General features: G+C 41.0%; 2 protein-coding genes across 4 annotated transcripts in view; both read right to left on the bottom strand.

The window, feature by feature from the left end:
• The window catches only part of tmod1 (tropomodulin 1), a 22,305-nt gene extending 12,212 nt beyond the window's left edge, over positions 1-10,093 (bottom strand). For 2 of the 3 annotated variants that reach the window (XM_008294206.1, XM_008294208.1), the window contains exons 1-6: positions 9,794-10,093; positions 9,518-9,612; positions 5,177-5,256; positions 4,981-5,061; positions 4,502-4,638; positions 468-624 (exon numbers count right to left, since the gene is read on the bottom strand). In XM_008294206.1, the coding sequence (XP_008292428.1) occupies positions 468-624; positions 4,502-4,624 (280 nt within the window). In that variant the 5' untranslated portion in view covers positions 4,625-4,638; positions 4,981-5,061; positions 5,177-5,256; positions 9,518-9,612; positions 9,794-10,093. The remainder of the gene's footprint in view (positions 1-467; positions 625-4,501; positions 4,639-4,980; positions 5,062-5,176; positions 5,257-9,517; positions 9,613-9,793) is intronic. The other variant, XM_008294207.1, reaches the window with a different exon arrangement.
• Positions 10,094-12,044: 1,951 nt separating this feature from the next.
• tdrd7a (tudor domain containing 7 a) lies at positions 12,045-26,492 on the bottom strand. The gene is given in 23 exon segments (XM_008294204.1): positions 12,045-13,018; positions 13,270-13,430; positions 13,948-14,141; positions 15,109-15,266; positions 15,439-15,625; positions 15,980-16,090; positions 16,432-16,566; positions 16,710-16,793; positions 18,561-18,695; positions 19,025-19,236; positions 19,403-19,514; positions 19,767-19,959; positions 21,846-22,042; positions 22,371-22,624; positions 22,874-23,051; positions 23,346-23,516; positions 23,655-23,688; positions 24,502-24,550; positions 24,832-24,841; positions 24,986-25,052; positions 25,269-25,377; positions 25,930-26,074; positions 26,289-26,492. Coding segments are annotated over 23 exon segments (3,333 nt in total). The 3' UTR covers positions 12,045-12,785.
• Between the last annotated feature and the right edge of the window lie 284 nt (positions 26,493-26,776).

Here is a 26,776-nt window from a genome sequence, read left to right as displayed (position 1 = left end):
TATCTATCTATCTATCTATCTATCTATCTATCTATCTATCTATCTATCTATCTATCTATCTATCTATCCATCTATCCATCTATCTATCCATCCATCTATCCATCTATCCATCCATCTATCTATCTATCTGACAGTTTCTGTTATCATCAAGATCAGTTTCTAAACAACTGCAGCTGACATTGATTCTATTTTTTTAACAGTCTGCAGAAAATTTCAGAAATTTAATAATAATTTTGTTTGTAAAAAAAAAAAAAGCTGCAAATTGTAAAACGCCTTTTATAATTTCATTCAAATGTCTTTTGTCTTACCAGTGATTTAAAATTAAAATACATTCAATGTGTGATAAAGTATCAACTACTCGTATTTAAGAAGCTAGAAAAACCCCAAGCAGGTGACTGTTTTGCTTGAAAAACAGACTAAATTGATGGTTTCGTTGTCAGCGTAGTGATTTCAACAGGCCTTCCTACCTCTCTTCTCCCCAGTGAAGGGCACCAGGTCTTCTCTGTCAGGATGCTCTTTGGCCTGTTTCTCCAGATGTGCCAGCAGGTTGTCTCTCTGAAACGTTCCTGTCGGTGCTTTCTTGGTCTGGTCCTTCTGTCGCATCCCAGCAGGCAACAATGCGTTCTAGACACGGATGGAGATTTTAAATGTAAAAGATTTGCACCACATATTAGAGAAATATATCCCATATCGCCAGTGTGTGTTGTGCAAGAACGTCACAGGTGTTGTGTCATGAAAGTCTCAATTTTAAGCCGGTGTTGCTCAGTGTTGGACTAAATGGTCTAGACTGGAATGACTCATTAATTATTAGGGAATTTATCCGAGTGATCATCAAGAGGCTGAAAATTCTTCTTTTGTGAACTAACAGACGGATAGAATCTGATCCAAATGTGCATGGTGCCCCATAGGAGAATCCTTCATATCTGTGCCTAAATACATCCTCACAGAAGTGCTGGCATGGCTTTAGACTTCTCTACTAGCAACAAGTCCACTTACTCCAGTTATACCAGCATAAACCATGTATTTTCTTCCGTAACAGATTCTGTGAGCTGCTGAAGGACTGAAAAGTCAGATTTGAACTGTGATACTTAGCTTGATGGTGCTGAATCAGAACTTAGATGTTTGTGGAAAGGCAAATCTTCAGAGAACACCTTTCATTCTCAAGGGACTGACAGTATGGACACTGATAACTCACTGTAGATGGACAGTGTTTATCGACAAGTAAACTGAATTATGCTCAGCACCAAGGAGGAAAAACTGTGCATTGCATTTTAGAAGAATGTCGAATAAAAGGTTTTATTACTCATCATCATAAATCAATAAATACTGAATCAAAGGAAGGTAAATACAGACCTGGCGGTACTGTGTCTTTACTCTGGTTAATGCAGCTCCCACATCAGTCCCTATCAGGCCAACACAGGACCGAGAAATTTCCCAGACTATTACTGCACACCGAGTTATTTTCAACCTAAAGCAACATTCAGCTCTTTAAAGTGCTACTTATAGCTTCATATCTTATCTCTCCTCTCAGCACCCGGAGGCCTCGCTCTCGCTCCGTCCCTCTTTCTGCCTTTCACTGTTGTTCATCTGCGTTTGGTTGCCCACCTCTAATTAAAAGCATCCAAGGAATAATATTAGCAATGCAGCAAACAATTTTTAAAAACATGCCAAAGGGTTTGCACAGCGAACCTACTCTGTATCCCGACATCACTGCTGTTTGTGTCACACTTATATCAGCCGTAGATTGCAGGCCTCAGACCAGGCGTTTTATTTTTAACGGCATGAGAGTCCCTCTTCCTCTCAGCAGCCACAGTAATAATCTATGAGACATAATGGCAACATGAGCACGAGACCGAGAGGAGATGACTTTTAGGATCTGAGAGTGAGTAAAACGTGACAAAATCGTCATAAAAACCTGCAGCAACATATGTTTTGGCAACTTGGGATTGATACGGTGAACTAGGTTTGTTCGCTTCTTAGTCCAGCAGACACAGTGCAACATTTGCACTAATTTGAACTCCAGTTTCTGACAACACACCAATACGCTCTCTTCTTTTTTCTCTGTTTTTGGTCTCCACCAGCTTCTTCAGGCTAGCTGTGCTTACAGCTAGTCACTAACTTTGTCTGTTAGCCGTTTATTGCTGGAAATGGAGCGTAATGTGAGTTTATCAGTGTATGTAGCTTCTTACGACTTTATTTCATATATGCAGTTGTATTCCAAAAGACATCCATTATCTATACACCGCTTAATCCTCACTAGGGTCGCGGGGGGACTGGAGCCTATCCCAGCCGACTTAAGGTGAAGGCAGGGGACACCCTGGACAGGTCAGCAGTCTATCACAGGGCTACACTTAGAGACAGACAACCAAGCACACTCACATTCACACCTACGGACAATTTAGAATCACCAATTAACCTCAGCATGTTTTTGGACTGTGTGGGAGGAAGCCGGAGAACCTGGAGAGAACCCACGCTGCACGGGGAGAACATGCAAACTCCACGCAGAAAGATTCCGGTGCCCCCACCGGGACGTGAACCGGCAACCTTCTTGCTGCGAGGCAACAGTGCTACCAACTGCGCCACCTTGCAGCCCTCCAAAAGACATGATGTGTAAATTTGGCTGACTTTCCCTTTAAGTCCTGTGGGTCGGTGATAAATGCCTTTTTTTTTTTTTTTTTAATTGTACAACTGACTTTCCAAGATTTGAGAAATGTTACTGGTATTCTAAGGTAGATCATCATCATCATCATCATCATGACCAACATCAACAACATTACTGCAGCGCTTTCTACAACATTGGAGCACGATTAAAACTGAATGTTAGACGTCTAATCCAAAAACGTGATGAATGTCAGAGCTCACCTAACAGCAACAAGGATGAAACAATGGTGTCTTAGAGAAGTAAACAACACGAGCTGGGCCAAGTGCAAGTGAGGCGATACAGTGCGTACTAAAAACACAAAATGTTCTCCTGATGAGTGCCGATAATTTATCTTTCTACAATAACAGTACAGTTGGCAGGAATTTGTTTTCCCTCACATGATGAAACTTTTTCAGCTGGTTTCCTGGAACTGATGTGGGAAGCCTTGATGGAAAAGTTACAGTACGTTTCAGAGCAAATGGGCACTTTACTGTTGTGTAACAGGTGACCCTCATAAACGGCCACAAACAAGGTATGCATGCACACACACACACACACACACCGCCTCTGACTGGCTCTTCTGTTTACGTCATGGAGTCCCTGCAGTATTCACAGCTGGCATCGGAGTCACTAACACACACACACACCGAGTCCTTCACATTATACCCTTCCAGTCATCCCCTTGGCATCGAGGGGGGACTCCAGTCTGTTTATGAGCAGACAGACATTCATCTGAAAGCTATTACAGCTGCTGTCGGCACCTCGACCTATGATGCATCGCTGAGTGTTCTGTCGCATCCAATGCAGAAATAAACACATCATAAAAAGCGACAGAAAGCAAGCACGAGTATTACTGATGTTTTGTAGCTGCAGACAATACAAAAGGAGAAATACTGGGTAAAAATGGTGGCAAACCTTCTGCAGCATTGCAATATTTTCTGGAATTTATCCCAGTTGTCTTAGTTCACATGGTCCTCACTCACACATTGGAGCAACATTTACTCCATTATGTATTATCTTAACGAAGGGATTATTTTTATAATAAGATTGAAGCTTGCTTTTTTCAAGATATCATAGAAATGCTGTTAAAAATAAACAGTGCAAACAAAAGGCTGCCTTATGCATACGTTATGATTTTTCTACCCAACCAACAGTTTTTTTCCGAGAGCCATCACCATCATGAACTCTCACGTATAAAATATCCACTCGACCTCCACAAGACTCCTCCACTATGTGCAGGATGTAAATATCCATCATCCGTATGTAAATATTCATAATCTGTATGTATATATCCATCATCTAGTGCAATATTTCTGACATCTCTAATTTCTTTTTATATGTTTATCCATTTTTATCTTTATATTTACCTGAGCAATTTTGCATTTTATCTTGTTTTGAGCAATTTTGCACTTTATTTTTTTTGTTTGTTTGTTTGTTTTTTTGTACTAAAATAGGAGAAGCTCTCCAATCTCATTGTACACCTTATAATGACAACAAAGGGCATTCATTCATTCATTCATTCATTCATTCATTCATTCATTCACCTGTGTCAGACATTTGATGGGCTGATTTTGCAGACACAGTACCCAGAGGCCAAAATGCATAATTTCCATTACTACCACTCACTCACGAGTATGTTTAAGAGAATTAAAACGTGTTGCACAGCTGTACTGGCTATAAACCGAAATCACTAGCTAACGGCAATTCAAACGAAAACACCATGTAGCTGCGGTGATGTATGTTGCGCTGCAGTAGGTTTCATCGGGGGGTCTATGAGGCCCGTATGCCCCCATAACTCTCCACTGACACCAACATACTGACAGCAACTGCTCCTTGTGGACTTGTATATTATAAACTTACATCGGGGTCCAGCTCCTCTAATTCATCCTCTAACCGCTGCAGCTCTTCTTCCGAGAGTTTCTTCAGCAGCTCGTCCTCGTCTATGTCCCTGTACTTCTCCATCTCCTTCCTCAGCACCGACATCGTGGACAGCACGCCTGGAAACGCAAATATTGTCTTTTTACAAAAGGGCCGACGGAGAAAAGTCAAACACAACTGCTGGTTGGGTTATATGTTGGACATAAAATATCAGTAATATTTAATGGTCCACTGCAGAAAAAGCTTTCAAAAAATAAACAGATATCTTTGTCAAATATCTTCAGATTTCAGACAATATTTTCACAGTGTCTTTTAATATTGATCTAAACCTTCTTGAGGTTCTATAATTAAGTTAAACCCAACTTTTGCTTGGATCATTATTATCTATTATTTTCTGTGCAAAGTTTAGATTTCGGAGGATCGAGACTTTGTGCTGAGAGACATTCAAATGGTTCCCTCACCTCAGCAGCCCCTCCAAATGAAAATGGAAAAAAGTTAAGGAGATCAGGAGCCTGGAGAGTCTTAGAAGAAGATAATTCAATCTGTTGATGGAAACAAGCAAGAAAAAAGTAATGTTTGAAGGTTCAGGGGGGAAAAAAAGCAAAAAAAAACTGGCAAAAAAAAAGGCAGATATAGACAAAGTGAGCATCTACTCACCTCAGTGACCCCCAGCTTAAGGGGCAAAACAATAGCAAAGGCAGCCAAGTGCCCTCAGCGCTGCTGGAAAAGCAAGATACCTGAAAGAGGCAAAAGCACCAGGTGAAGACAGATGAATAGCTCTCAGAATAAAAAAAAAAAAAAAGCAGCAGATGCACTAAATCATCACATTTCTCTGCTTGTTGCCCATTTTTCGTGAAGCAGTTGTCAAAAACACAGAACGATGAGAAATATATTCTTGTCTTGAAAATGGCTTTTCATCTTTGATGCCACGTCGTAAACTGTTTGGCAGTTTTTCATAGCTCCTGATTGAAATGTCTCAGCTGGGATGCTTTTAGTAGAACATAAACAGCACTGACCATCTGATGAGGTTTTTACTGCTGAAGGTTCACAGTGTTAGTTCACATGCCTCTAATATTCAAATTGGAAGCATTTGGACAGCTGGAGGAGGAATCGTTTTAACTTCCTGATATGGCAACGTGTGTCATTTCAGCCAAACTGAACTTATCAGCTGGATTTTTTTCAGAGTAGTTGGTCTTTCACAGAAGTTTGACATTCTGGGTACGACTACTTTGCAGTGCAGCGCATAAATGTAAAACTGTATACTTTTGTTTTTGTGCTGTCATTAATACGTTTTCAGGTGCAGATTTGTGGATTTGGTTATTTTTGGAAAGTTTCCCCCTTTCTTATCTTTAAGCTAAGCTAAGCTAAGCTAAGCTAACTAGCTGCCAACTTCTATTTAACAGACTTATGTGAGTATGACATCAATTGTCTCTTAACTCTCTACAACTAAGAGTGCATTTCCAAAATGTTAACTGTTCCTTTAATTGTCTGTTTGTCTTTCCACCTTAATTCACCAAATTAAATTTTAAAAAAATCACACCTAATCCTCTCATATTTGTCCAGTTTTAATTTCTGTGAATTGGTATGTTATTAAATAAAAATATGTGTAAAATCTGGGGTCATGGGTAACATTAGCTTTTGATTTTTGTGTTGTTTCCTATTAGGGTGAAACAAACCCTCCCCAAAGGTTGGTGGAATATCAACAAAAAAATAAATAAATTGACATTTTTTGACCAAATTTGCACCATCATCTTACTGGTTTGTATTATTCTATTAAAGCAGTGAAGTAGATATCAATAAGCCTGCAAAATTCCAGGACTCTAGCTACATTATTTCTCAAGTTACGGCACATCAAACATTGCTCCACAGATTGGTGCAAAGAAAACAACGCAAAAATGACCTTTCCCTGCTTCAGGAGTTTTTAAATACAAAACTGTCACCTATGACTCCAGATTTTACACCCAGTCAACAACAACAACAAAAAAAATCTCTCTAATAGAAGACGGTCAGATGTGGGGTATTTGGTGAATTGAAGCGGAATGACCCTCTTGGAAACTGAGATCTAGATTCAGCACGGTTTTGTTGGTGTTTATTTGTGGGTTCTGGATTTAAAATTAGATCAGATGAAAGAGAATTCCTTTTGTTAATTAGATTTGTAGATTAAAACTGACAAAACAAGAAACCAGACATCGATACCAGGTTGTTTGTGTGGTGTTAGTTCAGAGTTTACACTAATTTACATACTATCTGACTGTGTAAGCACTGGTCAAAAAGAACGGTTTGATGCGTGCTAATGATATAATATCTATTGTCTGCTGGTGCTGTGTGTCTATATGTGCTGACAGGTTCAGCTCCGTAGAGTCCAAGACCGTTACAAGGCTGTTGTGACTGTGGGATGTATTTGGGAGTTGGCAATCTACTAATATACAAGGTGTCATCAAAATATGTTTGGCAAGACAGAAAGAAAAAAAAAAAAAGGCTCAACAAGGTTTCACCTATTTACTTGAGACGTGTCAGTGCTTCGTTGCCTTTCACTGTTATATCCTGTAACTGACTCTCTGCTATTAAGCAGTGTCAGAAGAGCATCTGCTTCTTTTCTCAAAGTGCTCTGCAGAAAAGTAAAACTGAACCCTGGATGAACCAAATATCTTGTTCAGAAATGTGCTTTTCCTCTCCTCTTTCTGAGACGGCAGTAAGGACGCGTTATCCGTTTTTCTCCCTTTAACTCTGTGGAACCAGATGACTGATGATGGACGAGCTGCAGCGGAACATTTGTGGGTCGAAACACTCTGCATACGCGCCGTCTCTAATCCCTGGTTTCTTAAAGCTCCGGGTCAGGGTCTGACATGTGTTGAGCTGCCGCTGATGGGCGTCCACATGACAGCGCTAACTTTAACTTCACTGAGCCTGCATCAAACGGCCAGAATGCTGTCAAATTAGGCAGAAAATGTTCAGCTGAAGCTCAGGACCGGCTTCAATGCAGAAAACGCTGCATTCAAGGAGCACAAATGTGGGTGCAAGCTTCTCTTTTTGATCTTAAGTATGTCAGCAAGTGTGTTTTGGCTACTCTCCTCAGAGGTGGGGTCAAGCGTGCCGTTCTTTTGTTCTTCTTTCTCTAAGCCCCATGACAAGACAAGTTTCCAAAACCAAAGATGAAGAACTGGGCTGAGCTCCAAATAGCACTGCAGGTCCGCTGGAAGATGCCGAGCTGCTCTGATGATATCAAACAGATCACTGCCTGTATCGCTTCTACAAGCTTCTGCTTCATTAGAGAACATTCACTGGGCAGAAGGGGAAAAACAAGCAGAGTTGACCTGAGTCCGAACGTACCCCGTAAAGTCAGAATCATCTGACGTGACCCTTGGCCTGTCCTGCCTCTAAGAATAGCCGCACTGATGCAAGATCATTAATCAAGTCAGATGTGGATAAAACTTGAAGGCGAAGTTATATGACAACTGGTCTTACATGAGCACAACCTTTCTCAGAGTAAAACTAGAAGCTAAGGTTCAAAACTCAAATATCCTTTTATAACAACGAGTCAGCTCCCTCTGCAGAATGCTTCAACATGAATTTCTCCACTAAATCTTTCAGGTTCATTGTAAACATAAACCCAGGTTAAGCCGTGACTTTTCAGCCATGAAACATTTCAGTAAAACTCACACATGCTCTCAGAAAGGCCAAAACCTCGTACAGCCAATAAATCAGCGCGTAAAACAGAACAGGCAGCGAGGCGACAGCAGCTTTATGGTGTTTCAGTTGGCAACTTCCTGCTAAATGTCTTCAAACAGCATACACGACAGTGGCATGTGAACACTTCACTTAAAATGTCTTTAGCGAGTCTGAGATCTATTGCTGTCATCTCTGCGTTGCAAAGACGACCTCGTCCACAAGTTTGCACATAGATGTGGAACTATTGTACAGGTTTAGATTCAAATTAAAACACAATTATTGCTACAATATCAGGATCCATAAAGATTCAAACAAGTAAAGGTGATTGCAGTTGACAAATTTAACAGCAGTGTATCTTCAAAAACCCTGGACAACAGGGCAAATAACCTGTTAAAAAACCCCTTGATATTCATACTTTAAACGCTATTTGTCTCCGCGTAGAGGAATCAAGGCCACTTGTATGGTGTCTAACATGAGACTCTGCAGTCGTAAGAGTCGCGCAGGTCTCTGAAATGATCCAGCAGAAAACAGCTGAGAGACAACTGGTCGGCTTTCCTCAGCTGCGTCATGTGGCAGAGATAAGCCGCAAGACAGTCAGTGTGTGCTTTCTGCTGTGACTGTAATGAAGGTGGATTTACATTTCGCATCAAAACAAAGCATGAAATCATCCATCGACTAGCCATTCTCTCATTCTAAAAACCTTTTTCTGAACAATAAATTAACCCGTTCTTTATTTTGAGGACACTAAACTCATGTGTGTCTGTGGTTGCGTTGCTACTCTCCACTTTGGGGACCAGTAAGGAGTCACATATCATGATGTGTGTGATGAGAGGCCTAACAGCTCATGTGTTGCCTTGGACCAGAGGTCAGGCCACTGGTGCATTCTGCTGAGGTCAAAATGTCCTATTTGATTTTATCTAGGGTTATCTCACTGATCAGTGTTAAGGTAAATTATTACACCAAGAGGAGAAAAACAAACTTCTGAATGTATTTGTACAAGTTTTTGATCAGGAAGTTCATGGAAAAAAAAAAAAACAGCTCCAGTAGAGAACTTACATAAGATTTAAAGTCACAACATGCAGGTTTGTGCTTTAACCAAACCACAAGTAAAACCAGAACCTTCTAACAAAAGTTCCAATAATAAAGAGTGATGCAAGTAGGTCACAGAGGAACATGTCAGCAGACAACTGCTGCATCTCTCTGCACTTGATGACTGAAATCCTCATTATGCAAGACCTAAATTTAAGCTTAATTATGACCATACAAGCTTATTCAACAATGAAGGGACCTCCAAGCAGCAACTTACTAAGATGAAAACAGTGTCAGTACCTCTCTCTGTCTCTGTGCAGGTCTTCTGTATGAGGACTTGCAGAAGGCCTTGAAACAGCCAATAAAGTTTTCTCCAAAATGAAGGAAAGCAGGAGCTGAAATTAAAAAGTTAAGAAACCTGTTTATTCTCAAAGGCTTCATGGGAAATTATCATCCACAAGTCCATTTTTTTTAAAATTTCTTTTTAACTGTTGACTGTTTTAACCTAAACGTGCGATCTGGGCTAATTTGACTGTTTAACTGCTCACAGTGTGATTTTTGCATTAATTTCCGTACCTCCTCCAGCAGCTATTTATAGCCGGCCGGTCCCGCTGGGTGACAGCAACGAATACTTTGACCAGATATGGTTTCCTCTCGGAGCCGCCTGGAGTCGCAGTGAAACGTCCGCTCCGCTGCAAGGCGCACAAAGCGGCGGAATCCTCCAAAAAAGAAAGTGCGCTACAGCAGCTCGTCTATGTCCCGCAGATAATCCGCCGATCCGGCTAAGATTTCAGCGCTCTCACAGAGTTTCCTCTCCCGTCCCGGGTCGCGTCTCGGTGGGTTTGCGTAGGCTGAATCCCATCTCCCGCAAAGGGCAAAGTAAACTTATGGGGAAGAGATCCTCCTCCTCACCCTCCTCCCCCACACACGGCTGCCCTGTCACTCCAGTGATGTCATGAAGTGCAGCTGCGCCCATTATCGGACACACACCCAATGTCTTATCTTTATACACACTAAACATAAACGTGGCAAGTAATGCTTTCTTAAACTCTATCCACTCTTTATAAAACAGGAGAATGTGCATGTATTGTTCCAAAAGGCATCTTTACAACAGAATGGACTACATGAAACCACTAAGTGTGGTGCATGCATGAGATGAGCCATTTTGTTGAGGAAATGCAAAATTGTCAATTCCCCAAAAGTCAGTAATGATTTGTCAATGCCTTGTTTCATCATGCACAGAATTAAAAGGGTTGTCCCAGTTCCCTAAAAGGTTTGTCAGACACATCAATACAGAGCCACCTGAAATTATTTCTAAGTAACCATGCTGTAGAAATCTGACTTAACTTGAAGGAACAAAAAGTGTTGATGGAATAAAACCAATTGGACGCCAAAAGTAATAAATCATATTTTTCCTTCAGTCTTTTACTTTTAAATGTTTGTTTTTCGTCCCTTAAATTCTGAAAAATAAAATGCTACCCCTCAACAAAACAGCATCTTCAGTCTCAGGTTGAGGTTGCCCCACTCTTCCTGAAGGATTTGGCGAAGATGGCAGACGTTACGGGGTTAAAGTTGTCAGACACGTCAATCCAGAGCTGTTTGAAACTATTTCTAAGAAGACAAATGATGAAGTTACAATCAAGTGCCTGAATACAGTCCTAACTGACACGCCAGCATCCAGCATTTTGTCATAAAGATGCATTTTAAGGTGATTTTGCAGCTCAAATCCAGCATCTATAACTGCTACAAATGGAAGGAGCTGTCAAGAGCCAAAGTGTTCATTAAGCATCCTTGGAGTTAGAGCGTAAGGGTGCTGGTGAAGAGACAGTTAGCAACTGGACGAATCATTTTTACAGATGGCCTTTATTTTACGATTAGAAACTTGTTCGGTAATAAACTCAGTTTAGCTGATGTCCCCACCTTACTGTGAGGGCTGAGCAGGGTTCCTGTACTGGGGTGTCTGGGTGACAGTAGTCACTGGCCAAAGGAGTGTTTGTGTACTGGTCCCACAATCTGATCATTGTCCTAAACAGTCACACCTGATTAGGATAGGAACAAACTCAATAGTTGAGAATTTGTCACTAGTTTGATTGGTGTAGATACAAGGCAACTTCTCACTGCAAATTTGATGGGAGTTTACTGTAGTTAAGGTTAGTTTGGTGACTACCAGGAGGTCCAATATAAAATTCTTAAAAACGTAAACAACTTTTCATTTGTATAAGTATAATCAGTATCTGCATCAAGAGTCTTTTGGTGATTATTCTGAACAAAAAAAAATCACCCCCAGACTATATTACATAATAGCCTTCAAGCAAACAGCGTTAAGCACTGGTGTAAATACTCAAGGCCGGGCTAGTTCTAGTTGTATGTGAAGTTGTGTTATAGTCCAGTGGTTCTACATCAAAAGGTGATGACAGAAATCCAGGGAGCTGCAAGATAATTAATGGAGTAGGAAAGACAAAAAAAAAAAGTTCTGCTGCACTTCTGCTGGAGCTTTTTCTAACCTTTACTTTTTATGTAAATGTGGCTATGTGGGCAGTTTACTGGGAAGATCTTGCTTTGTTTATCTGCTGATGCAATAAAGGGGCTCCAAACCACAGGTTTAATCTTTAGCAGTGTTTTGCATTTTTTTGTGCTTTCATCTTTTTCTGTCGAATCTTAATATGAAAAGGGACTACACTTTAAAGTGGAGTGAAACAAAAAATATATATATATATATGGAGAGACGTAACGCAGCATTAGCCAGATATATTTATGGATTCAAGAGGAAAACTAAACTATACAGCAAACATGACTGTTTCTGTGTGAAATAAAATAAACATTGACACAGTCAGACAACAAGTACTATGAAAAAAACAAGCACACTGCGTTAGTTTTGTCATTCGACTAAAACACCTTTGAAAGCAAATCTAGTGCGGGTAGGTCCTACACACATTTCCTGATAGAGGAAATTTCCAGATTTTCTTTTTTTTTTCCCTTTCATCTTTGAAGTTTCTGTTCTTTTTTTTTTTTTTTACCAGACAGAACACCTACATTTCGCTTCACCCATCCATGCTCCTATTTTCAAAGGTATTCTGGGCTTGACAAAACAGATACTGAAAGGTACATTGTTGTGCTGGTTTACTGCTGAGAGAGCAGCTCAAATTGCCAGAACACCGGCCCAGCCATGCACAGTTTCGAACTTAAACTTGACAGTAATCTGCTTTAAGTCAATGTACACCTCCATGTTTTTAATTCAAATGCTTGTGACCAGCTTTTTGTTCTAACAACACTACAAATACTACAACTTATTTGTTTCAGTCATGCAAGTTATGCTGGCGTATGACTGTAAAACATATTTACATGTACAAAGAAGTGCAAATTGACCAACACCATTGCATGCATAAGGCACAGCAAACATCAAATTAAATAGGTGGGGAAGGCCGTGGATAACAAACACAAAACATGCTCCAAATATTTGACTTAACTCAAGGGAACAACAAAAAAAAAAACACTGTTTGTTCAACTTAGAATAACATTAAAGGAGTCTGGCTTCTGGTTCATTTACCACCGTACTTTTGGACACATCCTAAGCAGCCAAAGACAGTTCATCATCTATGTCAGCCATGATGATGTGTATCCAAAGGTCCTTGTCCTCCATTGTGGTGTCCACCAGGTAAACCGTCAACCTGCACGCCCACAGCTCACCTTTGACCACCGACCCTTCTTGAACACTCTCCACCTGGGCTACCAGCGCTCGTTTCTCCACGTGGTTTCTGAACAACATGGAGGTCTCCTCTGACCACTGACGCTGTGTCACACCTGTAGAATAAGACAAAACAACTAGTATGTAAGCAATTACTGAATGTTAGAGTATCACAATATAACTGACATCAATGGCCCCAAACTGTTCTGGTACACAAAAAAGCTGCTTAAATGTTGATCTACTGTCTGAAAAGTGCTTAATTCCCAAACAAATTTTTCTAATAGCCTTTCATTCCATAACCATCTACATATACGATAATATTACTTCAATGCATATCAGCCCATAAAACTGCAAGAGAATAAATTACCTGCCAACTGTGCAGCAATAGCCTGGAAAGGCAGCTGTCTGAATTCCTCTATCAGCTGCCGGATGAGAGTAGTACTGACCAGCTCATGTTTACCGTGGTCCAGGTCGTAGACAGAAACCAAGCCGTTAGCCAGAATGGCCTTCACCTGCACACGGTGCCAACTAGGTAGAGATGGGTATGAGTTAAATTATCAATCATTTGATAATAGCGACCTGTTGTTTATACAGTTTGCTCAACACTTCATGGTGACAGACCAGGATAGAAAGGTGATCTCGAATAACCTTCAAAGTGCACACAACCAAAAGTTCTAGGGCATTAATCAGGATTTATTTACAAGCCATTTTGTCAAAGTATATCCCTACATAACACATGTGTGAATTTAATAGGAACACAATATCATAACACACAGCAGTGCATCAACAAACATTTTCCCTCTTCTGTAAATGTATCAGTGTAAAACGCTCAAGACTACAGGATAATATGTAATGTTTGTGGTTTAACTATGAAGTGGTGTTTTTGACTAAGTAGTGTCACCATAGTGAGTCTACAGATGTGTTGCCATGACAACGTAATGTGATGGAGGAAGGTGACAAATCTGGATGGTCGGCACACCCTTTGCAGTGGCCATCGGTCTATTAACCAACAATCAGGTTTGCATCTGACACAGTAATCACGTACCTTTTGTCTATTTTGGCAGCGTACACCTCTCCTTTCTGGATGTTCGGGACTGTGTTGGTCTTCCCCGTCTGGTTGTAATAAAGCATCATCTCCCCCATCAAAACCCCCAGCTTATGCATGTCCTGCCACATCTGCAGCACAAAGTAACCAGGGTGGCAGGCCACTGGCACAAACACGTCCATGTTCTGGCCAAGCTGAAAGGAGGGAAGAAAAACAACGAGGTGTACATTATTCAAAGTTTGTTTGTGCTGTAAAATTAGTTTTCTATTACTACTATTTCTGTACGTACAGTTATTCTGCAGCCAAAACTGCACGTCAAAAATAGATACAGTCAAGTCTACGATGAATTGATGTTAGAATGAATAGTGTCAAGGGTTATACAAACTAGAAGTCTAAATTACAAATTTCCACGACTTATACATACATGCTTGTAAGACAACTTATGCCATAATACCAGCAGAGGTATGTTTGACTTCGTAGCTTACAGCCGACAAACACAAAACAATTAATAGCAGCTTTAAGGGATAATTTCGGTGATTCTACTGAATGCTCTAGGTCATACGAGTATTGTTATGAGTGTTCTTGTGTATCACACATATATAGACCAGACACTGTACATTTATCTTAGTTCATAGCCAACAAGTGGCGATAAGTAGCACAATGAATGAGTGAAACAGTCAACAATGGTAAACTGAGCTACCTGTCATGCACAATGATTCCTGACTTACAGGGTCAACTCTCCAGAGGCAACACTCGTATTATACGGAGCAGTTTCTACATAAACTACAGCGCCCAAAACGTTTCATAAAGAAAAAACAAGAAGACCAATCCAACTATGTGGCACACTTGTGTGTTTCATAGTTCGTAGACAGCACTGGATTCTATGATACAGAAGACACACACAGTACTTGTCAGCAAGATCAATTCATTGATGATTTTTGGCTTTCATGGAAAAAAACCCAAACATCTAAGTTATCCTTTAAAGCTCGGTGACAGTGGAGACATTCAAATGCACATATGCTGAAAACGTATTATTATAGAGATTAACAAAAATGCAAAATTCTGGTGTGGATTTGATCAACATGAAGCTTTTACACTTACATCTATTTTGCTCACATGCTAAGCAAGCCCCGACACAAAGTTTATCCTCTGTTCACCCACCTGGGGGAGTTCCAGTGGAGGAGGCATTGAAAGTGGCTGCATCCTAGTTTTGGTGGTTGTATCCTCTTCAGTTCTGTGACATGGCTGGGCTGAGGATTTGACAGTGGTGTTTGGGACTGGGCTTTTCAGAGTCAACCTCTCCATTAGAGCAGAGAGACCTAGAAATTTGGAAAACACAGCTACACGTGAAGCACTCTCAAAAGCAGAAATTTAGTACCTAAATCTCATTTTGACCTTCTCATTTTAAATACAAATCCGAAAGAACGTAGTGACCTTAGTGTAATAACAGTAGTTTAGAGAACAAAAAATAAACTGACTGCTGGTGGGAACCGTCTCAGACCCAGAGTGAATTTGTTTTTTTTTGATGTGCGGCATTACCTGTGCTGCTGACTTTCCGACTCAACTCTAACTGGACCAGCTGACGGTTGAAGCTCTTGTTCAGTTCCTGACTGTCTTTGCCGATGAACAGGTACATGTAGACCAACTTATCCCCTTTGTGTTGATCTAATTTCACAATCTAGAATGAGGAAAATAGGGTAGAAAAAACAGAGCCACAGCCCCAAGGAGCTACCCAGCTACCCAGCTCAGTCACCTCACCATAAAGTTTTGGCATTTCCTTCAAGTCTTTACACCTTCCTATTTCTTACACATCCAGCATGCTGACTGTGAGAACCAACTTGCTGTCTAATACATCCCAGACTTTGCAATACACTGTTATGAGATAATCAACACTATCTGCTTCATCTGTAAATGGTCCCAATGTTTTGGCACCTTGACGTACACATCTAAGTTTATCAGGCAGTTCTCTTATGAAAACCTTTTTGTCAAGGCCTTGTAATCATCATCACTCTCACTGTAGTCCAGATATTACCTTCATTTTACAGTCTTCAGAGCCTAAGACAGCATCCTTCAACCACAGAACAGCCTCTTGGCTCCAGTCTCCCTCTGGAACAGTGAGGTCAGCCAGGCGACATTTAATTGCCTGGGGAGAACAATTATGCACCTTTACTTGTGTTAAAAACTACTGTTTCCGCCACTAGTTTGACACTCACAATACAAGTTGCTGTAAAGCCAATTCACATTTGCATGTATAAAAAAATCCCCAACTTCCTTATTTCACATAGACAGTGTTTTCTGAAATCTGTTTGACTTCTTTGTCCACAAATCCTAAAGTAGGTATTTTTCAAATTTTTCTGTAGTACTACAGACGGAAGCTTTGAATCATTCTCAAGAGGAAAGGATGCTACTTCAGTTACTGGGCTGGTTTGAGATTAGGGTCTATGTGCTCCCAAACCCAGCAACAAACACCCACAAACAGCTGACCTGTGGTGGAATGAGGGTGAGCTGTTTCAGAAAAAGAGGGGGGATCTCTCGAAGATCAGTGACTTCTACAGTTGCTGGGACACCAAAGTCAACAAAGACGATCTCCATCACTCTGGTGTCATACATGCTGGTGATCTGAAAAAAAAAACAAAAGCAACAGAATGTGATTGGATGCCAAAGAAAAAAAAAAAACAAACCTAAAACTGTCTGGTCCCAATACTCCATAACCAAAATAATCAAAGCTTTTACTGATTTACTGATTACTTTAATGATCCTACCTCCACTCTGGCCCACTTTCCTTTATAGCGAGCTAGACAGAACTTGCCATTGAAGGGTCTGGACACCAGGTAATCAGATGTCATCTAGTAGGAACGATTACATCAACAATTACAAAAAGCTTCTCCCGTTCTACTGAGAAAAACTGGAGTTATGTAAGACAATAAACACAGAAAGTGTAGAGAACGTTATCTGCGAAAGGAACAGATATCAAACAAACACCAGGGAACAACTGTGGGCTGTACTATGAAACAAGATGAATGGGTTAGCGAGGTATGTTGAGCTTAAAGCCAGAGTTTTCGTTGTTGGATTTAAATCGGCTGTAAGAAGCATCTACTTTTACCAATTCATTTTGTGAGGACTCTTTCTGAGAGATACAGATCCCTTTTTTAAGTTTTGTTGAGCTAGCTTACACAATGAAAGCCTGGCTATGACATACTTGCCTCACGGTATAGCATTCAGAGCATCATCTGTTACAGCATTAGCTTGGAAGGGATCAAAGTCTCATCCCAGGTGGGACATTTGAAGACGATTCTTGAAGACATGACCTCAAATAGTAGAAATGTATTTGGGAACCAAACTAAGTGCTTTCAAGTAGAATTTGATGCTACTTGTGTAGCACACAGGGGGCCAATTAATTTATTTAGGTATCGAAGTTAGAAAATTCAGATTACAGTGTAGGCGTTAGAACTGAGAAATTACTTAACTTTTATGTTGCTGCAGCAACCCAGCCAGGGATGTCAGCCAATGGATGCTTTTCATCAGTTATCAAGGCAAAACAGCTATTTTGACATCACAGACTGGAGTGTGGCATAAGCTGCAACATGTGTGTGTTGTGTTTGCAACTCTGTGCTTGATGTAAAGATATAAAACCTTTCCTGCTTTTATCATATAACATCTCAATGACTGTAAAACCTTGCTTGTCTGCTTATGTCTGTGCTAATTCAGTTTTTGGGCCTCTCTCTTTGCTGCAAAGCCCACTAAACAGACATCTTGTATTCCATATACCCTCTCTATAAAACCTAACATGTTCCACAGAGCTGTTTAAGATCAGGTATAATGACTCATTTGGACCAAGTCTTTTTTAAAAAATTGTCAATTTTAAAAATGTGAAATGTTATTTACAAAAGTTGCTTGGATTTCTCTAAATTCATCTTTCCTTCAGCCCAGGTTCCCCTCTGTCCTCCAGCAAGTTGTTTCAAAAGCTATTTACAGAAATTTTGCATTATTCATGACCACCTTTTCTAAACTGGAAGGCAAACCTGCAGTCATACCTCCAGGCGATACTAAATAATCCAAAATTTTCTTACACTGCAACTTCCCAGCAAGAAATGGCAACACCTGGAGATACAACATTATATATGATAGTCTGATCCTGAGTGGAAAGCATAACGACCTGCTGTTGCACAGTGCAAAAAGTATTTTTAAGCAATTACTGACATACATTTTCATTCATTAGGAGGTAAAGTGATGGACAACCAGTAATAGTTTACTTCCAATGTTTTTCTCTGCAATGCAGACTCTGACTACAGAAGTCACACACACACACACACACACACACACACAGTGTAGCACCGGGCAAGAGTGGGCTTACGCTAAAACTTCCTAGCATACGTGATTGGACCTTCTGGTGTAATGTAGCAACGAGTATTACCTCAAAACCACTTACTAATGAGGTGGGAATTTAAAAAAAACTTAGAGGAGATGGGATTTAGTGGTTTACCAACACATACAGGAGATCCTACCTTCATTCTAACCCATTCAATGCAAATTTTTTATCTTGTTTTCTTCTATTCCAGCACTTAAATGCTTGGGCAAATTGATACTTTTATGCAGTCTGAAGTGTTGTCTACCTGGGAGATGAAGTAGGCCTCCATTTCTTCAAGTAACTTTTTCAGTCTTGCTGATCCCCGAGATGGCAGCTGGCAGTACATGATGCCGTCTGCACACACGTTTGTGACACTCACATCCGGATAAGTAACATTCAGCTACACGCAACAGAAAGATAATGTGAGATCACTGTAAGGAATCTGATAAAACGAATCCATGCACCACTGACAGCTAACAAGCTGCTGCTTTGTTTCCACCTAAAAGAAGGCCTGTTAAGTTCTCACGACACACATAGCTACTGCAGAATAAAAGCGACTACTATGACAATGATACAACAGCGCCACTCAGTGGTAACTTTCAGTTATGATGTCAAAAGAAAAGTTAAAAAAAAAAAAAAAGATCTAATGCAACCCCCTTACTGCTATTCGATTGTCTGAGCACATAAGAAGCTTGTGCCCCTAACAAACATGATGCCATGTAAACGTACAGTCAGAGGGTTGTTCATGGTCTTGTCCTGCAGAGCCTTCAGGCAGGAAGCGTTGATATTAAGGTCCTCTTCCTGTGAAGTATCATAAAGCACTGCCACAGGTACTTCATTCTGTTCAGACAGCTGTAATGTTTCCATCAGCAGAATCTTTCCAACTGCAAGCTCATCCAGAGTGGACTGCACCAGTGCATGGGAGCTGAATGCCTCTAAGCCTGACAGGAGGAAGATCAGGAAGATACAGGAGTAAAGACTCAGAGATATAAGTGGTTTCTGACCTATAATGTACAATGTTTTCGCCTTTATGTATAATTGGTGCTGTTTTGTTAATCGACATTAATTGCATAAAAACCCAGTCAATTCATCAACTTTTTATTTTACCTGCAAGCCTAACATTAGTAGCTTGGAAGGGTAGAGAGAGGAAGTCCTGGTGAAGCTCCAGCAGATTATTCCCACTGGTCTCCACAGAGAAGCCATGGTCCATGTAGTATGCCTGACAGACAGACAGGCAAAAGGTCTATATTTGTGCAAGTAATGACCCCTTTGTAGCTACACCATGTTTTTCTCTGCTAACATGAAAACTGTCAGAAGCTATGAATTAATCCTTAAAAAACTAACATAAAAACAAAAAAAAAGTATTCCTGGCCCACTGACACTTTCTGGGGTTTCGGCATCTAGAGGTACAGTGAATTAAATTAACATCCCCCCCATTAAAAACAACTTCTCAACAAACTAAAGAAGGTACCTTGATCCTGTTGGGAGCCACAACCTCCATGACCTGTGCTCTGACCAGATCACCTCCATCCTCCTCTCTGACTGCTACAAGCTGGCCAACAGTGGGGTTTGACAGAGGTTGCTGCGGGAAGCTTTGGCTGTAGAAGGAATTCATGATATCCTCCATGGCTTCCAGAGCATGGGAGTAGTTCGAACCTACATACCTGAGAGGAGACGAAGAAAACTATGCATGACAGGCTTCCAAAAACAGTCACTTGGATATGGCTTTTACAAAACAAAACAAAAATATCCAGTTCATATGTTATTGTTGTTACTTCAAGTTTTCATTAAAGTTAAGCTGTCTAAAATGCTGAAATTATTCTGCATATCCTAGGAAGCATTAAAGTGTTGCAAATTGTTCACTAAAAATGTTTGCCCTCTCCGGGTCGGTGGAGAGTCCTTGCCTCAAGTGGAGGAGTTCAAGTATCTCGGGGTCTTGTTCACGAGTGAGGGGCGGATGGAGCGTGAGATTGACAGACGGATCGGTGCAGCGTCTGCAGTGTTGCCGGACCGTCGTGGTGAAGAGAGAGCTGAGCAAGGCAGCAAAGCTCTCGATTTACCGGTCAATCTACGTTCCAACCCTCACCTATGGTCATGAGATTTGGGTAATAACCGAAAGAACGAGATCGCGGATACAAGCGGCCGAAATGAGTTTCCTCCGCAGGGTGGCCGGGCGCTCCCTTAGAGATAGGGTGATGAGCTCGGTCACGCGGGGGGAGCTCGGAGTAGAGCCGCTACTCCTCCACGTCGAAAGGAGCCAGCTGAGGTGGCTCGGGCATCTGTTTCGGATGCCTCCTGGACGCCTCCCTGGGGAGGTGTTTCGGGCGCGTCCCACCGGGAGGAGGCCTCGGGGAAGACCCAGGACACGTCGGAGAGACTATGTCTCTCGACTGGCCTGGGAACGCCTGGGGGTCCCCCCGGAAGAGCTGGAGAAGGTGTGTGCGGATCGGGAAGTCTGGGCGGCTCTGCTCAGGCTGCTGCCTCCGCGACCCGACCCAGGATAAGCGGGAGAAGATGGATGGATGGATGGATGGAAAAATGTTTGTGACATAATACTATCTGGAGTATTAGTGGAAAAGTTTTAAATATATGTGACCCATCTGCACGAAATCAGTCACATTACACCTTGGGCTATTATGCATAAACAAAAGCGGCATGTTGCTACCACATGATGCAAATCATGGGACAGGATTGGCTGACAATGACTCATTGCTCGCGGCGCCTGCACACAAGTGATTTCTGCCTCTTCTTGCTGGTGCTACCGCTCATGCACGCCAACGGTATTTGGCAGCAATATGGAGCGTAACATTATGACACTCTGTGATATTATATGTTACCTACATGTAGAAAACAACTAAATGGACCGATCTAAGTAATAAACCCAAAAGCAATATTTTATCATGTGTTAACGTAATTCAGGCTGTATCTCGGATATCGCCCAAGGCACAGTGCAACTGATTTCATGCAGATGGGTCACATATGTAAAAATTTAGTATTATAACAGCATCAGACAGTGTGTAACTGCAGTCCACTGTTATTTTGATGAGACTCTTGCTGCTTCCTGTTTGACACACACATTTTGCAACAATGTATAATCAAATAAAATTTAGAGCACTGATTTTCCTTTCAAGGTAGAAAACACTGTTTCCGTAATTAGAGATATTTTTTTTTAAAATCTACATTTTTTTATGTTTGTGGATAGACAAAAAAAATAATTTTAGTCATCTAAAAAATTTACTCTGAGGGTTTGGGAGCTTATTCAACAGGAACTTGATAAAACTACCTTCTCGTATTTTGCATTTTGATGCATGTGTTGTAAACAAGCACTGTCTACATTGGCTCAAGAGTGCTACACCGAAGAACTTTTTGGTTTACTACAGGATTAACAGTCACCCACTTAACTCACAAGAAAATTTGTTACAAAATAATTCTCAGAAGTTTTTCATTGGCAGGTGAACCACTCTTCTGTTGTGTGTACCTAAAAATGTGTTTTTAGATTCAGTTACAAATTCGAGTACACTAACACCTCCATGAATAACGTGTCTTCTACCTTACAGTGACAGCACTGCTCCTCTTGGCCTCAGTAACCAGTACTGAGGAGTACTGCTCTGAGGGAACAACTAGATTCGGAGGAATCACAGGACCCAGAACCTCCAAACCACTAGGGAGGGGATGGCTTCTGTACTGCTGGCTGTCCTGGCCGTCTGTGGATTCAATGTCTGCTCTGCTGGAGTTATACAGGATTGCCTGACCATACAAGACATCGTCAACAAACACATCGAGACACACAAGTAACAGACAGGTGAACAGGAAGGTGCCCTTGAGCTATCTGAAGAATTAAAGGTGATACTAGAGGAAATCATTATTACAACAGTTGGAAACTATTCTTGTTTTTCCCAGATTAATCATCATTCCAATTTATCATCTGTCTGAGAGTAAGGTTTACTTTTTACCTGTAAAAGAGAAAGTGTCACATGGGAGGATAAGAAAAACGACCCTCAAAGGTAATGGTTTTGGACTTTCTTAACTTGTACATGTTTTTACCTATCACACACTGTGTAATTCATTCTCTTACCTTGCGTTTGTCATGTGGCAAGGGATACTCCACAGTGCATATATCAAGCAACAGAGACAAGTTGTCCAGTACATGCTCAGGGAATGGCATCTTGTATGTGTCCATAAAAAGTTTAGGCAAAGCATGGGCCCACAGACCACAGCTGTACTTGGACAGAAGCTCCTGTACTCTCTGACACACCTCAGCTGAAACAACTTTTGGGGGGCATAAAGAGGCAGAATTCAATGACTGGTTCAACACAACCTTCAACAGAGGTAACATGCCATGGCCAGATTTAGAATCTGCTGCAGAAGTGTTGGTCGATGCAACGTTAGTCCAGGTAGAGGCTAAGGAAGGAGTCTTGTTGTTCTCTTTGTACCTATCTGTAGGTACACTGGGATAATCCCAATCCCATTTGTCTGAAGCGGCAGCTGCAGGCGGTGGAGGAGGAAAACGAAAAGGCCTCTTTTCTATGGGGATTGCCGGGAAAGGTCTGGGTGTAAGAACAGAAGGAGGCTGGAGATGTGAAGCAAGCTGTTCAGGTCTGGAGGGGCACAAAGAAGTGGGTTTGGTGACAGTGCTTGAATTGATCTGTGATGCTGTTGGGGAGGCGGTGCTCTTAACAGGGACTGTAGGGGGCTTGGGCGGCAGAGGAGGGTAGATCAGCCGATCAGCTCTGCTGGAAATAGGAGGTTTCTCCACCTGTGGAAGCCAGATGACAAAGAGAGATTTGACGTTTCAATCAAAGCTTTTCAACACACAACTAAACACACTCATTAAACTATTAAAAATATGTTTATGTTACTGACATACATAAACAATAAAGATTCTCTAATGACAAGATACTGGGTTTGACTTAACAGGGGTTGCAGTCGGCATTTCATTTTTTTATTTATTTTTTTATTCAAGTGTAAAGAATACCCATCGACACATCGTCCCAAATGCACTGTCACTGATGTAATTTGTAGATTAAGTTAAAAGCTAGTAGATGCTCACCTGACAGATGTGTGTCCACCCCTCCACGTCTATGAGCACCTGAGGATGGAGCTTCTGTTCGAACATTAGACCGTAGACCTCTGACAGTTTTGACATCCACATTCCACTGCAGTACTTCGACAGGAGTTGAGTCATTCTGCTCTGCACTAGCGCCACATCATACAGACTATGCTGCACGGAGAGATTCACATGATTGATTACTTGTGTTGCATTACAAAACAATGTCTATTATGTTGCACCTCTGGCCATACCCCTGTTGTTAAAGTCAGTTACTACGATTCCCAGCTAAAGGAAGCCCCGTAATGTGACTTCAGTGTTGTGCGACACAGTTTGTATGTTGATTCTGTGGGAATTTAATCACCAAAATAGTTTCGATCTTCTGCATTGCACTTTGTAATAGGAATGTAATTTGGATATAATGCATAGAAAGCACAGAGGAAGTTATTTCTGTACCTGGGGTTGGCTAGATTTGGGCACTTGTTCAGGAGGCATATCTGAAAAACAGTGCAAAAGAAGAAGTTAAGCAATAAAACTAAGATGACCAGAAGGCTCATTACTGGGACCAAAAAACTTTCTTAAAAGTCAGTTTTGACTCACCATTGATTATTTTAATTTACTATTTGTTCATCTTTACGATTGCAATATTGTGTCTCTATTTTATGTTTTACTTTTGTCTGTTATTGTCGAACATTTTGGTGAATGCTGAACTACAAACTTCATATATACTACAAATACATTATACTTACTAAAACAATCATTACTGACCAAATAAAGCTTGATTATTTTCTGATTCTCTGATTTTAGTCCATTCCAAGTCCGTCAGTTGACACATAGCCATACTTAACCGAGACAGTGGTTAAACTTTAATCTATATTCATTTTAATATAAATTGACTTCATACTTAGCAAAACTACAGCTCAATTTATTAACAAACTTGCCTTTGAATCAACAGCAGATTTCTTGTGTGTGTTGTGTGTCTTGCATGTTTCTACAAAAATATATTTTACAGTCTGATTTAAAAGAACAATTGGAAAATCTGCCTAAATGGCACATTAAAATCTATTTGTACAAAAATACCCAAAAATCTAAAATTCTGAATATATTCAACCTCAAAAGCAATAAAAGCTGTCGAATCAATAAGGGCCTACCTCTGGGCTTTGTGCCATTTGCCAAGCTCTTCTCTTTCCTGTTGGCAACACGGCAGTCTTTAAAACACAATGCACTTTTCAGAGCAACAAGCTAACTTTCAATTCACACATTCTGCCTCAGTTAAAGAACCGACACAACAGGCTGTTCTAGTGGTCTACTCAACCATTTCCAAACCATGTTGTTCCAGTTTATATAATAATTTCAGAGAATAGTTGCATTTTCCAAACCCATTAATGCTGATATGTTGAGCCTAAATTGTGAGCAGTTTTCAAAACAACGGGCAGGAGTCTGTAATTTAAACTCCTCTCGTAATACATTCATTGAACTATCCCTAAGCAACGTTTCAACTTTAAAAAGTGTGGTTGGCATGCTAACATATACATCTGTGTGGCCATGACTCACACACTGAAAATGTAGAATTGTCTGAAATTATTGAGACGGCTGAGTTTAGTTTCTTTTGTGTACGTTTACCTGTTAGATATGACATTCACAGCTGGTTGAGGAAATGGATGTCTGTGTTCAACAGGGGTGACTGAGCTGAGCTTTTGGTCCAACCGCCTGATGTTTAAGAAGAACATAGTTTTTTAAATTCACCAAAGAATTTCTTCTTAGCATGAATACTAGGCAAAGTAAATTACAAATAGACACACCATCACAAGTCGCATTAGGTTTCCTGACTTCCTGGGTTATTTTTATTATAGAATGGCCAGACTCCATGTGCAGCTACTGCTTCTCATTTTTTCTGGCAAAAACTATAATGCTGATGTTGTCTACCTGTAGTCTCCTTGGGCACTGAAGCCTCTGAAACCACAATGGTTCCGAGAACGGTTTGCTGACCAGTTGGAAGCACTAACAGGCTGGCGGAGAGAGGACCTTGGTGCCGCTAAACAGAAAGAAAGTGGGATAGCAGATCATGCAGAAGTACATAAAAACAAGGTTTGATGAACAATGAGGGATCACAAGGAAGAATTTTGGAGGTTTATGTCCCCATCTTTTATTATATTAGGGCTGGTCCGAATAGCAAATTCTGTTCTCCGGATATTCGGCCCCAAATAATGACGAATATCTTGAATAATTGGGGGTGCCGCACGGTGGTGGCGGGTGGGTATTCGTTCTGATGGGGGAGCAGCATTTGGCTACTAAGACCAGTGCGGGAGCAAGCATAGAGAAAGTGCAGGCTGGAAGTGGGCGGAACACACAGGCAGCATTTGGCTACTAAGATCAGTTTAGGTGTTTAGGTTAGCGGTCATGGGGGGGGGTATTCAGAGATCAATATCGATATCCCGATTCCAGCACAGCGAACGATTAGTTGGCTATTTGGGTCCAGCCCTACTTCATATATATATCTCAGTATTTCAAAGGCTGTAGAAAAAAAGCCGAAGACAGAGCTGTGATTTAAGAGACAAAATTCTTCTACGTAACAAGTATTTCCTACCATTCAGCATGTAAGGGTTGGAAGCTTTGAACCTCATCTCACAGTTGACGACTTTGGAGCGACCACCTCTCTTGGCGCTCTTCTGCCTGGCAACCAGCTCTGCAATGTGGGCCGTCTCTTGACACACTACAGCAAAGCACCTTAACTACGAAACAGATTCATGGATACACTTACGGACACATGCATCGCCATGTAAACGTTGAACACTGCTTAAGACTTAGCTACATATTCTGAGCCATAAATAAACAGCTCTGAGGTTCTCAGTCGTGTGTAGACACAAGCTGATCAAAGGCCATACATCCTTTGTGTGCAAAATCACACCAAGTCAGGCTGAGGTTATCAATTAAAGTAATTCTCACCTCACCCATGTGGTATTTTAGGTGCACCACAGAGGGAATGCTTCTGAGATAGTCCTCCATGTTTGAGAAGCCCAGCTTCTTCAGCGGGATTGTCTCTCCACACAGTGACCGGTACTTTGACTGGAGGTTATTGATAGACACGCCGTCCTTAAATGACTGGAGTACAGACCGCAACATTTTCTTAATGGATTCACTGTCCGCCATCTTGGTAAACAGAGACTAATAAAGAAAAGGAAAAAAACAGCATTAAAAATAGATCTACACATATAAAATATATACACAGACACACAAAGCTGTGAACAAAAGTTTACATACACTTGTCAAGACCATGTACATCAATGGCAGTCTTGAGTTTAAAATGATTCCTACAAATATTGAAGTTTCTGTAATCATGCATTTTGGTTCTTTGATAGATTTATTATAGGTCTTCCGAAAATATGATCTGCTGGGTCAAAGCTATACAAACAGCAATTTTAACTTTTGGTGAT

Source organism: Stegastes partitus, unplaced genomic scaffold (genome assembly GCF_000690725.1).
Source record: "Stegastes partitus isolate 25-593 unplaced genomic scaffold, Stegastes_partitus-1.0.2 Scaffold947, whole genome shotgun sequence".
Taxonomy (NCBI): Eukaryota; Metazoa; Chordata; class Actinopteri; family Pomacentridae; genus Stegastes; species Stegastes partitus.
This window is presented reverse-complemented; position numbering and strand designations above follow the sequence as displayed.